Source organism: Phascolarctos cinereus, unplaced genomic scaffold, assembly GCF_003287225.1.
Source record: "Phascolarctos cinereus isolate Bilbo 61053 unplaced genomic scaffold, phaCin_HiC Scaffold_9;HRSCAF=440, whole genome shotgun sequence".
NCBI lineage: Eukaryota > Metazoa > Chordata > Mammalia > Diprotodontia > Phascolarctidae > Phascolarctos > Phascolarctos cinereus.
Window position 1 is genome coordinate 148,558,395 of NW_027556402.1, and position 15,193 is coordinate 148,573,587.

The 15,193-nt window shown below is 34.0% G+C and overlaps 1 protein-coding gene across 9 annotated transcripts in view; it reads left to right on the forward strand.

Annotated features, from left to right (window-relative positions):
• Positions 1 to 15,193, forward strand: part of FRYL (FRY like transcription coactivator) — a 292,081-nt gene that overhangs the window by 128,088 nt on the left and 148,800 nt on the right. For all 9 annotated transcript variants that reach the window (XM_020990364.2, XM_078148492.1, XM_078148491.1 and 6 more), the window contains 5 exons: positions 867 to 920; positions 5,440 to 5,579; positions 5,752 to 5,848; positions 11,400 to 11,479; positions 12,178 to 12,258. In XM_020990364.2, the coding sequence (XP_020846023.1) occupies positions 867 to 920; positions 5,440 to 5,579; positions 5,752 to 5,848; positions 11,400 to 11,479; positions 12,178 to 12,258 (452 nt within the window). The remainder of the gene's footprint in view (positions 1 to 866; positions 921 to 5,439; positions 5,580 to 5,751; positions 5,849 to 11,399; positions 11,480 to 12,177; positions 12,259 to 15,193) is intronic.

Consider the following 15,193-nt stretch of genomic DNA (forward strand, 5'->3'; position numbering starts at 1 on the left):
TATAATGAAATCCATGGAAAGACCTAAATGAATTTTTGTAAAGTACAATAAGCATATTTGGTAAAATACTTAGCATGATAACTATGACAATGTAAATGTAAATAACAGTAACAACATGACAATCTAAATGGAATACTGTGAAATTATAACGACCAAGTTTAGCCCAAAAGATGAGATATGAAAAGGCAGCCTCCCCCCTCTTCTTTGTATATTTTGGGGGTGATAGATAGATGTTGGATAGTACAGATTATTTGCAAACTTATGCACACTGAATTCTTATTTGATGTCTTAGTTTTGCTGTACTTTTTCTTCCTTTAGTTGTTGTTGGATGGTTTTATGGGAGGTCTGAGAGAAGGAACCATTGAGTGATAGAAAAAGAGAATATATCAATTTGATTTACTATATGCATAGTAATAAGGATGGTATGATTTCAGTTGTGGTATAGGAACTCCCAGTATTCTTCATTATTGTGGTCCCTCCCTTTTTTGGGTATACTTTCAATATAAGGTAAAATTTCCTTGAATGCTAAATTTCCTTTGAACATCTCTGGTTTCAAACTTACTTGTTCATTGTTAACCAAATTGTTGTTTAGTACTATATATTCAAATCTATTTGTTGACCATTTTGCATTTTTAAAGGTGAAAATTTTTACGTGTAGTATTTGGATTTGTGGCTTTAGAACTCCTCTACTATAGTATTCTGTTTACTTTGGCAGGGTTCTGTTTGCTCTGCTCTTTCTTGCTAATGTATCTGAAGATAGTCTTTTAGAACTTAATAAAGAGTAAATCACAGCTGCCCATATCATGAAATTACCATTTAGTTTGGCACTATATACTTTTTGGTAAAATTTTTTTCTTACATTTTAGGAAAAGTTATTGTCCAGATCCCTTCAGAGGGGTGAAGATCTTCAGTTTGACCAGGTAGGTGGATTTTTTTTTAGCCATAACAGTTTTCCTAAGGATAGACTATCTAATGACCTGGTATAATTAAGTTCAGCTGTAGCAGATTCCTTCCGTTATCTTTGTTTGAAATGTACTTTATTTCCTGCAGTGTTTTCATATACTCTTAACCATAAGATTTCAAAAGGTGAATTAATTGGAAAACAGAAAGCTTTCATGAAATTAATATAATGAAGACATCAAGGAACTTAAAATACACTCTACCTTTTCGCAGTACTGGGAAGGTCAACATAACATCTAAACGTACTGATTCAAACACTTGACAGTAGTAGCACATGAATTACTAATAAGATATTTTTTATCAGCTTCCTCTTGAACACGAGCCTGGTCCACATTTAAGCATTTAATGAACATTTGTTGCCTGATACATGAATATAATGGAGTATTACTGTGGAAATGACTTCCAAGCATGAACAATTGTAAAGGAATTCAGTTCTCTCACATATGTTGTATCTAGATGGCTCAGTTTTTAGCAATAACTAGAGCATCCTCTGCTTGAACTATATGTTGATTTCAATTCAAATGGATTCTGCAATTCCTGTTCAGGATAACTGGGAGGTTATTACATTGTGTTTAGCAAGCCTTTTAGACTTTTTATTTTTCAGATGGTATGAATTTATTTCTCAGTTTCTCCTTATGTAAACTTTCAATAACTTTAGTCTTACCTTTAAACACTTATCCTATTTTTTCCAATTTTTCTTAGTGATGGGTAATCAGAACTGTACATCAGCTCTCCCACGATGATAGATAATTGTTGCCATACTTCTCTGTCTAGGTTTCTTTATGCTTCTTTACCCTTACTAACAAAATTTATTAATTTTTTGATACACATGACTTTTACTATCAAAATTAATTTTTTGATACACATTACTTCCCTCCAGTGAACATCACTATATAGTTTTATAAACAGTTTTCTAGTTATTTTCTTATCTTGTTTTTTTTATGAGTCTATTTTTGATTTTGCATTTATGGTTTACGATGCTTTAAAAATACTAGATTAGCATTCTGCTTCTACTAAGTATGCTTGAGATACCTCTACTTAATATCACCATGTATTTAGGAAATGCAAATTAATGTCAGTGTTTTTTAAGCAAAACATAACTATATAGTTTAAATCTATTGCTGACCTACCTTCTCCATACATAATACAATTCACCTCTAAATATAATAATGCCTTTACAGCTCAGGCTTTCCATATTTTATCTCACATTCTCTCTGTGACCTTTTCTGGTCATACATGCTCTTCATGACTTTTTTAATGTCAGTTGTCTTGTACAAGTCATCATTGGTTACCTGTCTCATCCTTACTGATGTGTAGAATTTGTCTTTCCATTGTCTTTTTGAGTAATTTGTATTTTCCAAAATAATAGTTTCTGTGATTCAGGTACATGGCATCACTGTGAGAATATTAGTTTTAAAGATGAGGCTGGACATTTGTAATAATGAGTATTGTGTCATGATACAGTGAAATAGTGTGCTGGATTCGGAATCACAGGACTCAAATATGGCAGAGCTTGCTATCTCCGTAATCTTGGGCAAGTCACTTAAAACTCTTGACCTCAGTTTTCTCATCAATAAAATGCAGGAGTTGGATATGAAATGCTTATCAGATTTATAGAAAACATAAAATTTGAAGTGTTAGCTAATAAAATGATAGAAATTCAAAAAGATATTAAGTTCAAATATTGGGATGAATCTTTTAAGATGAATTAGAACTGAGACAAATGGAAAAACTTAGACTAAAAAAAATCGACATTGTAAGTAAAATTTGACTGACTTTATATGGCTAGATATTGGAGGTTTTCAGAGACCTCAATCAGTCATTACCATGATATAGCAGCCAAACTGCTAATTCAGTTTCAGGTTCTTTTAGGAAAGCTATCATAGTTCCTAATACTTTGGTGTTGTGATAGATGTGTCTGTCTTGGTCAGATTGTACCCAGAATATTGTGTTCTATTCTGTACTCTATGTTTTAAGAATTATTTTCATAAGCTGGGGCGGGTGGGGAGGGTCAGAAGGATATAGGGCAAATATAGTACGTGAGATCATGCCGTAAGAAGATCAGTTCAAGAAACTAGTCATATTTAGCTCGGAGGAGAAAAGACTTAGGGGGCACATGATCAGTCAGTCAACAAGTATTTATTAAGCTACTATAGAAACTATACTTAGTACTGGGCTACAAAGAAGATAAGGAGACGTTACTATCAAGGTTATGGCCCTTCATAGGGAGCAATATTTACATAGATACAAAATATTCCCCAGGCAATGAGAGGAGAAGGCACTAGCATCAAAAAAAGATCATAAGGCTGCATGTAGGAGGTGATGTTTAAGGTTAAACTTTGAAGGAAGTCATGGATTTTAAGAAGTCAGATGAGTAAGGATTGCCTTCAGGAATAAGTGATAAAACCTGTACAAAGGCTTTTTGTACCTGGTGGTGAAAGGCAAGTAGTGTAGTTTGGCAATGGTCTCTAGAATGTGTACAGGAAAGTAGTCTGGAAAGATAGATTGGAGTAAGATTGGAAATGTTTTGAATGCCAAACAGTAAATAACCGTGAGCCATTGGAGCTTCTTGAGCAGGGAAGTTATGTGGTGAGGTTTGTACTTTAGGAACAGCAGTTTAAGATCTAAACAATTAGAGAAATATTAATTGCTTAGGGGTAGGTTGAGTTAATATAATAGAAATGATAATTTTGCCTAAATTCATGTACTTATTTAATACCATAAAAAATTACCAAAAATTATTTCATAGAGCTAGAAAAAGTAACAAAATTCATCTGGAAGAACGAAAAGTCAAGAATATCAAGGGAATCAGTGATGTGTAGGAAGGTAGCCTAGCAGTACCAGATTTCATACTATATTACAAAGTGGTAATCAGTCTGGTACTGGCTAAGAAATAGAGTGGTAGATTGGTTGAATAGATTATGTACTACAGTACACAGTAGTAAATGACTATAATAATTTAGTGTTTGATAAACTCAGAGATCCACGCTTTGGGGACAAGAACTCACTATTTGACAAAAATTGCTGGGAAAACTGGAAAGCAGTTTGGCAGAAAGTAAGTATAGACCTCACATCTTTTACCAAACTAAGATCAAAATGGGCACATAATTTAGACATGAATGGTGATAGCACAAGTAAATTAGGGGAGGATGGAAAATTTTACCTGTCAGATCTATGGATAAGGAAAGAATTTATGACCAAACATGTGATAGAGAGGATCACGGGAAGTAAAATGGATAATTTTGATTCCATTAAATTAAAAAGGTTTTGCACAAACAAAACCCATGCAGTCAAGATTAGAAGAAAGTGGAAAACTGGAAAAATAGTTGTACAGCAGGTTTTCTCTGATAGAGGCCTCATTTCTCAAATACATTAGAAACTGAGCCAAATTTATAAAAATAAAAGCCGTTCCCCAATTCATATAACCAAAAGATATGAATAGGCAGTTTTCAGAAGAAGCAATCAAAGTTATCAGTAGTCACATTTTAAAAAGCACTATTGATTAGAGAAATGTGAATTAAAACAGCTCTGAGGTACCACCTCACATCTCTCAGATTGACTAAGATGACAGAAAAGGAAAATGACAGGTGTTGGAGGGGGTATGGAAAAATTGGGACACTAATGCACTGTTGGTGGAGTTGTGAACTGATCCATCTATTCTGGAGAGCAATTTGGAATTATGCCCAAAGGACTATAAAAACCATACCCTTTGATTCAGTAATACCACTACTAGGTCTGTGTCCCAAAGAGATTAAAAAACAAAAAGGAAAAAGGCCTACTTGTACAACAATATTTATAGCAGCACTTTCAGTGGTGGCAGAGAACTGGAAATTGAGGGGATTCCCATCGATTGGGGAATAGCTGAACAAGTTGTGGTATTTGATTGTGATGGAACGCTGTTGTGCTATAAAAAATGACAGCAAAATGGTTTTAATAAGACCTGGGAAGACACATATGAACTGATGCTGAGTGAAGTGAACAGAACCAGGAGAACACTGTACACAGTAAGAGCAGTATTGTGTGATGATCAGCTCTGAGTGACTTGACTGTTCTGATCAATGCAATGATCTGAGACAATTCTGAAGAACTTATGATGAAAAATGCTGTCCAGTTCCAAAGAGAGAACTAATGGAGTATGAGTGCAGATTGAAGCATAATTCACTTTATTTTTCTTGCTTTTTTTTCTTCAGCATGGCTAATTTGGAAATATGTTTTGCATGAATTTCATATGTATAATTGATATCACATTTCTTACCTTCTCAATAGGGGCAGACAGGAGGAAGAGAATTTGGAATGATTAAAAAAGGATGTTCAAAATGACTAGCAAATTTATTTTTGAAAAATAAATAGGTGTAACAGTTTAATTGTTGTATGGGAATTGATTAGAGGAGAGAGCTTGGAGGCAGGGAATTTAATGAACCCAAGTAGAACTTTCAATATTGTTTTGTAATATTGATAGTAAATGTATCATCTTTCCAGTTGATAAGCTCTATGAGCTCAGTAGCAGAGCACTGTCTCCCATCCTTACTTCGCACCTTGTTTGACTGGTATAGACGTCAAAATGGAACTGAAGATGAATCATATGAATATCGGCCTCGATCTAGCACAAAGTCTAAGGGGTGAGTTTTTTTTTTTAATGTCTACCAAATCCATGCTATTATTTTAAAGAACAGTTTGCTGTGATAGTAATATAAATATACTACTGGCAATGAGTAGTAAAAATATGTATCTTCATTTGATTAGAATTTCATTCATTTACAATTTTCATTATATTCTGAATTATTGTTTTAGGGATGAACAGCAACGTGAAAGAGATTACCTACTTGAAAGGAGAGATTTAGCTGTAGATTTCATTTTTTGTTTAGTTTTAGTAGAAGTTCTGAAACAGGTAAGCTCTTATTTTTGTGAACTCTTGTTTTAAATTTTTGCAATAAAATCTTAATTAAATATTTAGAGTTTTGTAGCTATTATATATTTAACCTGTGATGTAATTGTTATTTTTTTATTGGTTTGAAGCTTATATACCCTGTATTCCTTACTGTCTATCAATATCTGTCTTCCTTTGTATTGTATTGTGCTGTTTTTTTAATATAAAATCTCTCATCTACTAAAGCAGGCTTATTCACTATCTGAGACCTAAGTACAATCTGTCATCCACATACTTTTCTCCTTTCTTCTTTAATCCAAATCTATATTCCAAGATGCCCTTTTTACTTCTAGTTCCAGATACTCTTCCACAGTGCCTCTATGGTTGGGTTCTTTTTTTTAAAATGGCATTAAAATACATCTGCTGAAAATCTAAAATGAAATGTAGGATGATTTAAGAGTCTCTGGTTCAGTTTACTTTTTTTGGTATATTGCCAGTATGAAAACTTGTTTTTTTTGAATGATATTTTTGAAAAGGTAGTTATTCAAAGAAGAGTTTAAAAGTTATAAACACAAAAGGTCTTCATTTTAAATATACAAAATGTTTGCATTATCTAAAAAGTAATGAATATGGAAATAAGCACAGTGCATGGAAAAAAAAAGGATCATATAGAATTAAATGTTTCCCAAGATGATTTATAACATATCAAGCCATAGTTAGTTGTTAATTACATTATTCAAGATTCTCTTATGTTCAAAATTCCATTGCTAAATTTTAAAGGGCATTTCTATAAGAGCTGTTAATTGTCATAATAGCTGTGAAAGCAAAACTTTTTCATAAGGTTTTGAAAGCCAATTTGAGCTATGTCCTTTTTCATCTGGTCCAGTTGGAGTCCCCAAATCCTAGGACTAATTAGGGATGGATGAGAGGTGGTACCCTAGACCATTAGGTAAGGGTGGTCCTAATCAAGGTTCATGGGAAATGATCCCCTGTCTCTTGTGCCCTAGCCTGTTTTTATGTTTGGTTGGTAGCCAAATTTCACGTTATTTTGATCAGCTAGACAACCATCGAATTCTAACCAGGAAAAATCAGATGAGAAAACAATACATTTTGTCAATTCTTAACAGCTCTGGTACTAATCTCCCAACATATCTGATAGTTTATTGACATGTTAACATTTGTTCTCTTTTGTACTAGCTTCCAAATTTGAAACATATTTATTTTTATATCACTGCTTTAAAGATAGCTAGCTCTGCTGGAGGAAAATACCAGAATATATAATACTTCATACATTCAGCTCATATAACTGCACTGTATTCTTTAAGATGTCATGCATTGAATCTCTTCAGGTCGTACTTTATGGGGAATCAGGAGGTAGGAAGTCCAGGATATAGATGATCTCTGAAATGTGATTTCTCTTGTTTGTTTTATTGTTTCTGGCTGTCAGTAATCATATAATTCAGTCCAGCTCTGTGTACCCTCTACCTAGCAATCTCTGGCATTCTTAACCACACATTGGAAAAATCCATCCCATTTGGGAGCTTAAATGATTAAAGGAAATAACAGTTTTCTTTATTAGTTTTCAAAAGTAAATAAAATTGAATAGGACTAAAAAGTAAATAAAGTTTTTAAAAAAGTTGTCATACATTAATATAATAAATTTCAATATGATTTAAACTTTGAGAGATTAAGGAATAGCATAAATTTAATCTAACTTTATTTTAATAAGCCCTTTACTTTGATTCTACATGATATACCTAAATGAAATGATGGAAAATTTGATTTTGAGTTAACTAAGAGTACTAGTCCCATAAAGGAGTTATAAATACTCCTGTTTTATTCTTATTAAAATTCAGTGCTACTGATATATGGAAGCACATTGTAAAATTAGATAAAAAATTTTTTAACTATTTGTTTTGAAGAAGATGATGTTCTAAAGGGCATATTCTTTAGGAACATAATATAAATTCTGAATGACTCAAGACTATCTTTTTAAAGTATGGTTAGAAAAATGTGCTCTGGGCAATCGTAGTAGAACATAATTGAACATGCTTAGCAAAGTAGTGGCCATAATATTAAATCATTATGGTAGGTTATAAATTGTAGCATGAGAGAATTATCTCTACATTTCAAGCATTGATATCTTTCTACTTTTTGAGAATCTGTACCATAAATAAGAAAACTCTAATCTGTGGATGAGATTTGGCCTTTGTCCTAATTTTATCTTTGCTATGGGAAATTTACTGGCAAGTGGTGACGTTTATGACCTTGCGTGAATTAGTTTTCCTCGCTATCCTTCATTTTCCATGTTTGTAAAATGATGGAGTTGTAGTAAATGATATTTGTCTCTTCATGTTTTGAAATACCCAATCCATTGCCAAATCTCATTGTTTCTAATTTTACAACATATCTTGTGTAGGTTGCCTTCTCTCTAGTCATACAGTAATAACACTATTTTAGGCTCTCTTCAACTCTTGCCTGGACTATTACAATATTCTTCTCACTGTCCTCCCTTCCTCAAGTCTTTCCTCATTCTAGTCTATCTAACATTCAGCATAAGTCTGACTGTCGCATTACCTTACTCAATGCTACAGTGACTCCGTTACCTCCCAGATTGAATATAAAGTCCTGTATTTGGCATTTAAAGCTTTTCTTAAGCTGGCCTCTTCCTACTTTTCCAAACTTCTCACCACTTATGTACTCTGAATTTCAACTATACTTGCTTATTTGCAGTTCCTCAAACATGACATCAAATTTCCTGTCTCTGTGTCTTTGTCTTGACTATTTTTCATCCCTGTAGTGCTCTGTTCCCTCACTTCCACCCCTGGTTTCCTTGGCTTCCTTCTTGACTCATCTCAGATCTCATCTTCTGCAGGAGGCCTTTCCTGGTCCTTTGCACTGCTGGTACTTCCCTCTGATATTAGAAGGGGGAGGGAGAAAAAAATAAAGGATCTGTGTGGTTGACTGTTGTAGAGTATCAGTAACAGTTACCTGATCTGTCCTTTTAGTAGATTGACATGCTTGTATTGTTTAAAACAAAATGTTGCATATTTAGAATGAGTGAATCAAACCCAAATTTGTCACAGTTTTGGGGGTATAATTTGATCCTAAATCTTCCACGTGATTTTTTTTCCCCCTTAAACCTAGTTAAACTACTCCTCAGACAAAAGACCTAACAGACATACCCTCCATCGTTTTGGAAGCTTTTTAGCTTGGGTAGAGCCTGACAGAGTTTGCACTTTTCCAACATAATTTTTTATGGACGTAGGGGTCACCTCCACATAACAGTGACATATGAGAGTAGGATTTTGGTGAAGTCCTGTGCAACACTGCCTTTTAAAATACTGCTTCCTAGAATTGATAGTCTAGGAACCCAAAAGGAGATGACTCAGGTTTTAGCCTTGAACTAAGAGGTGACTTGGGAAAAACTACTAAATAGTAGTTTCACAACTATATTTATGTAGGGCTTTGTAGTTATAAAGTACTTTTATGTGCATATCTCCTTTGAGTCTCACAACTCTTATAGAATTTCAATATTAAAAAGAACCTTAGAGATCATCTAGTTCAGCCTGTGTCTGAACAATTTCATCCATAATATCAGTGATCTCGAGATGTCCAGTATGGGGCACTTGGCTCCTGCGGCTGCATGTTGTACTTGTGAAGAACTCAAATTTGGGGGAGGGGGTTAGTAGACAGACATGTAGATAAAGAGGAATAGATGGATTATAATAAACAATTTAGACTTTAAGCTTTTGATTAGATTGTAAATGTAAATGGTTATTTAAAAAATTGAGTCACCATTGAATTGAGTTTTTCCTTGGTCTTAAAGACAAGAAACAAGAGTTAAGAACAAAAGGTTACTTTTCCCCAGTTCCTCAGTGATCCGTGATAGGAATGTTCTTTTTAAAATATCTTTATGGGGTAGCTAGTTGGCGCAGTGGATAAAGCACCGGCCCTGGATGCAGGAGAACCTGAGTTCAAATCGAGCCTCAAACATATAACATTCACTAGCTGTGTGACCCCTGGCAAGTCACTTAACCCCCATTGCGTGCCCCCCCCCCAATCTTTACAAAGATCTACAGGAAGGTTTTGCATTGTAAATAGCTTAGTAGTCTGTTGATTGCACTTCAGCCTTCTGGGTAATTAAAAGCCATTATGATAGGGCTAGACTCTAGGAAAACTTAATGAGTGTGATAGAAAAGTGACTTGCAGATATAATTTGTTGTCTTTTAAGCACAAGGCAATACATTTTATGAAGCACTAATTCAAACTCTAAAGTAAAAGGCTCTGAGCTGTCATTTAGAAACCAGGCATGGGAAGTAGGAGTCATTGTAGATTGTTCCTAATGTTCTGAAATAAAAAGCCAAAGTAAAAAGTGATGAAGAAATGTATTGGAAACAAAACTGAATATATGCACTTTACACTTTAAAAAAATGGGAATGTTTCCAAACCTGAATACTCTGTGCATTTTTTGGTTACCTTCCTCAAGAAAGATGCCATATCTAGGGAATGTTCAGAAAATGACGATTTGAATGATCAGGAAGGTCATTGGGATTCTTTAGTTTGGAAGTAGGAAGACTGAAATGGATGGTATTCAAATGCGTCAGATCTTGAGCATCGTGGACAGGGTGAACATATACTTGTTACCGGAATTCAGTGTTATTGGAATATGGGGAAATTTGATCAAGGTAGAATTAGGACAAATTAGTGAAAGTAATACATTCATGTAGCATGCAATAAATTTAGGAATATCGGTACTATAAGGGATGGTTTCTGAAAAAAATATAAATGGATTAAAAATATGGATAAGCTGACATTTATACTATATTTTGAGAGGATGCTCAGTGCTTTACACACAAAGACCTCTTTTTATACTCACAGCAATCCTGTGAGATGTAAGTATTACCAGTATAATTATCTCCCTTTTACAAAAAATAAAGCAGGATTAGAGAATCTAAGTGATTTTCCCTTGGTCACATAAGTAGTAAGTAGAAGAGTCAGGATGTGGCCTTTCTGCATCGAATTCCAGCATTTCATTCATTATGCTATTTGGCCTTAGGAGTGGCTCCTATAAAATAAATATTGTTTCATTCAACCCAAACCTTAATTATCCCTTTGGCAACTCTCCTCCATTGCAAACACTTGGTAAATCCTGATTGATTTTAGACATCAGTTATCTCACAGTTCAGTTCTTTGGGCTGTTTTAGTTAGTGAAAATACCAGGCTAAATAGACTATGTGTAGTACTGTATTACAATTCTTACATTCTCATATGAGTAACATTGAAATAAATGTAGTGTTGTTTTTCTATTGTTGATATTGTTTAGATACACAGCATTTAGCTCTAATGACTTTTTTTATAATTTTGAAGAACCCTAGCTTAAGTTTAAAGTTAAATCAATCAGAACATTATGAAATAATAGAAAAAAAAATGCACAAATTAATCATTAACTGCATGATATAGATCCTGATGGAAGATTTCAATTAAATTGTCATTAAAATGTTAGAAATAATCTAACAAACAAATTGTTAGGATTTTTTGTTTATTGAATTAAATGCTTTCCCCCTCTTAGATTCCTGTTCATCCAGTGCCAGATCCCTTAGTTCATGAAGTTTTAAACTTGGCTTTCAAGCACTTTAAACACAAGGAAGGGTAAGTCAAATGTTTATCTCAATTGTTGCTGTCTGGGGCAGCTAGGTGGTGCAGTGGATAGAGCACCGGCCCTAAAGTCAGGAGGACCTGAGTTCAAATGTGGCCTCAGACCAAACACTTGACACTTACTAGCTGTGTGACCCTGGGCAAGTCACTTAACCCCAATTGCCTAAAAGCAAAAAAAAAATTGTTGCTGTTCTTATCAATCTGAGTTTTGCTAGTTAAAAAAAGAGAGATTTGTATTTGTATAAGCAGTTTTGTTTTAGAGATCAAAGTTTATGGTCCAAAAGACTTGTTGAATACAACTGACGTTTACAGGAAATATTTTATAAAAAATTTCTGATGGGATTGGGGTGGGGTGGGGAAGGATACCTCAGTAAAAGAGAGACTTGCTTCAGAACTCATGGCTAAGTTGTAGAGATATGAAGATAATACATATTCTTATTCTCAGCTTGAGTTTTGGGTATCTTGTGACCTTTGCCTTACTGTCATCCTGGAAGGGAATTTGAAATTGATTTTGGGCTCAATTTAAAGTGTTCTTCTTTAATAATCCAAGGAAAAAGAGTGAAAAGATACTTCTAATACTTCACCACTTTAGTTGAGTTTTCAAAATAGCAAGAGTTATTTGAGGAAAATTGCACTATGTAAATAAAATTATGTAATACTTTATTATTTTCATATGTGTTTAATTGCTTTAGGTATTCAGGAACCAACACTGGGAATGTGCATATTATTGCAGATTTATATGCAGAAGTGATAGGGGTTCTTGCTCAATCAAAGTAAGTTTTTTTTTATCACTTTGATTTTAATTTTCTTTGATTCCATTTTCAGTTTTTTAAAAAAATTCTTTTCAGTAAAAACTATTTATAATTATGTCATGCAGATCCACTTTGAGTTTTTCTATAGTATTGTGAATTAGTATGCAGTCTGTCCTTTTTGCTTCTTGGCTTTTCCATTCATTAGATTATGTATAAATAATACCCATGCAGAATAAACTTTTCACCACTTTTGTACTTTAATTTTGGTTAATTGCCAGTATCTGTACATAGGAAGGCAGGAGTAGGTATTTACATTAAAGATTATATCTTATACCTGAGCAATTGTGTAAATGTTATACAGATTTATTTTTTAAAATGTTTTAATGATCTGGTAATTGTTTTTTATAGTTTTCCAGTGAAATCTGACATGCTTTGACTCATATGATTATTGTGAAATGAGTCAAATAAAGAATTTCTAAGTGGCCTTTATTTGATCTGATAACCAAGAGAACTTTGAGTGAGTTGAGGGACTATGGAAGGATAAAAGGAAGAGAAGGGTTAGTCTTCAGCCCATATTTTTCTTTAAAGAAACATCATTGTCATCATTGTAATCAGCAGCGGCAATAAGTTTGTGTTGAGCATCTGCCTATAGTATTTTGAAGCAAGTCCATGGTTAGTAAATGAATCACAGGGAAATTAATGAGAAAAAGAAGGCATCAGCTCAAACTTCCTTGGACTAGTTTTTGTTGTTGTTTTAAAGAAGATCTGGGAAAAAAAAAGATCTGGAAAATTCAAATAATCCTCCAAAGGCCCTTCTAAATTCTGAAAAATAGAAGCAAAAGTATTCATTATAGCTACTTGTGACTCATAGGTCTTATTTGTGATGTAGTTGATAGATAGAACATTTACCTACATTAAGGACCTACTCCTTATGTAATAAGTCTTTGTCAATATTGTATGATTTCTGCTTAAATATAAATGATTGTTGGTCTCTAATTGTTGTGAGAGTTAATGTGGTAGAATGGATAGAGAGCATGGGAATCAGGAATATCTGGGTTCAAGTCCTACTGCATACATACTGGCACCTAATGGGGGCTTAGTAAATCCTTGCTTGCTTGATACTGGCTATGTAACCCTCCATAAGCCATTTCTCATTTTCTCAGAAAACTCTATAAAATGATAAGATTGTATTTCCCCATCTATATTGTTAGAAAGAGTTGTCTTTACCTGGAGTTTCCCACACTAGTGAAATTGCCTATCCAGCTCCAAAGCAATAATGGTTTTTTCATCTTTACTTGTGTGACAGACATCACAGCTGTGAGTCATTTCATTACAAATTTTTCACTAGAATACATCATCTCATAATATTGTTTCTGTGGGAAAATACGATTTCCTTTACAATCATTTGCTTTATGAAACTTTTCAGAAGATTGATTGTGCTGAGAGTGAACTAAATTTCATCTTTTAAGAATTGCCCTATTTGAAAATGTTGGGTTTCCTGTCTTCTGTCTAGTAAAGTTATAGGCTATCTTCTTGTCAGCTTTCATGAATAAAAGATTTTTTTCTTTTACCCTGGTAAATGAGGGGACTTTGAGAAAGCACATGTCACTTGATGTCATATAAATTAGTCAGACATTGTTTCCTCTGACAGTTTTTCAACTGGATTAGTTACACAGACAAATTAAACAAGCATTTATCAATTGTTGAGGTAGAGAGAAAAGTATTGAAGGTTTATAGCCAGACTGCTAGATGACTTTTTTTGAAGACATAACAGAATAATTTGGAAGTAATATTTTTTGCTATTTGACTTTCTGTTGGGCAGTATTAGTTGTTCTCTAATATAGTGAAGGGCAAAGTCAAAATTCTGGTAATCCGTAAGTTAATATTATATATTTATTATTGGTTTGTTTTGTATTCTTAGTGCACTAGGATTCTAGCTTCATAAGATGCAAGACCAATGGTTTCCTCTTTATTATATAATCAGTCATTTAATATTTATTAGTAAGATAACATGGTGCTTCTGGTAGAGGACTAGCCTTATAGATGGGAAGACGTGGGTTCAAGCCCTGCCTCTGACATAGACTAGTTCTTGTTATCAGAGTCTAGGTAAGTTTTAAAGAATTATGCAAGGCTTGTGATAAGCACTGGGGATACCAAAGAAAAATAAAAAATAGTTGTTGGCTTAGAGCTTGTACGCTACTAGGAGAAGGCAGGGGTCGTTGAGGATATAGTATTTGTATAAATAACAGCTAATGATAATCTGAGGAGGTTGTTTGAATTAAAAATTAAGGGATTCAGTACAGATTTTCTATAGGAGTCTGGCCATATATTATTCCTTGAAGGAAGCTAAGGATTCTAAAAGTTAGAAATGTGGAGGGAGTACAGTACAATAGCCTTGGCAAAAGCACAGAGAATATGGAATGTGGAGTTTGGTGAACAGCAATTTGGTTGAAGCATAAATTGTTTATGGGGAGTATAACATGGAAAGGTAGGGTGTATCCATATTCAGGTTGAGCCTTAAATGCCAAACTGAGGTGTGTGTATTTTACCCTAGAGGCAGCAGAGAGCCATATAAGGATCTTGAGCTGGAAAGAGATATATTAGACCTGTGCTTTTAGCAGTTTCGTGAATGATGGTTTGTAGAGAGGAAAGGCCAAAAGCATGGAGGCCAATTAGGAGGCCCTGGTGTAGTTCAGGAAAGCGGTGATGTGTACAAGCTGATAAACGTCTGGTGCTGGTGGTTTATATGAGTGGAGCTAAGGACGGAGATGCAAAAGATGCTGTGAAAGTACAGTTGACATAACTTGGCAGCAAATTCAATTTGGGCATATGAGAGAATGAAGAGTCAGGAATTAATCTGAAGTTGTGAACGTGTGTGATTAGGATTTGGTGGCGTCTTCATCAGGAATAGGGAAGTTTAAGGGTTGTTTCAGAGGCGAAGATAATGTGTTCTGTT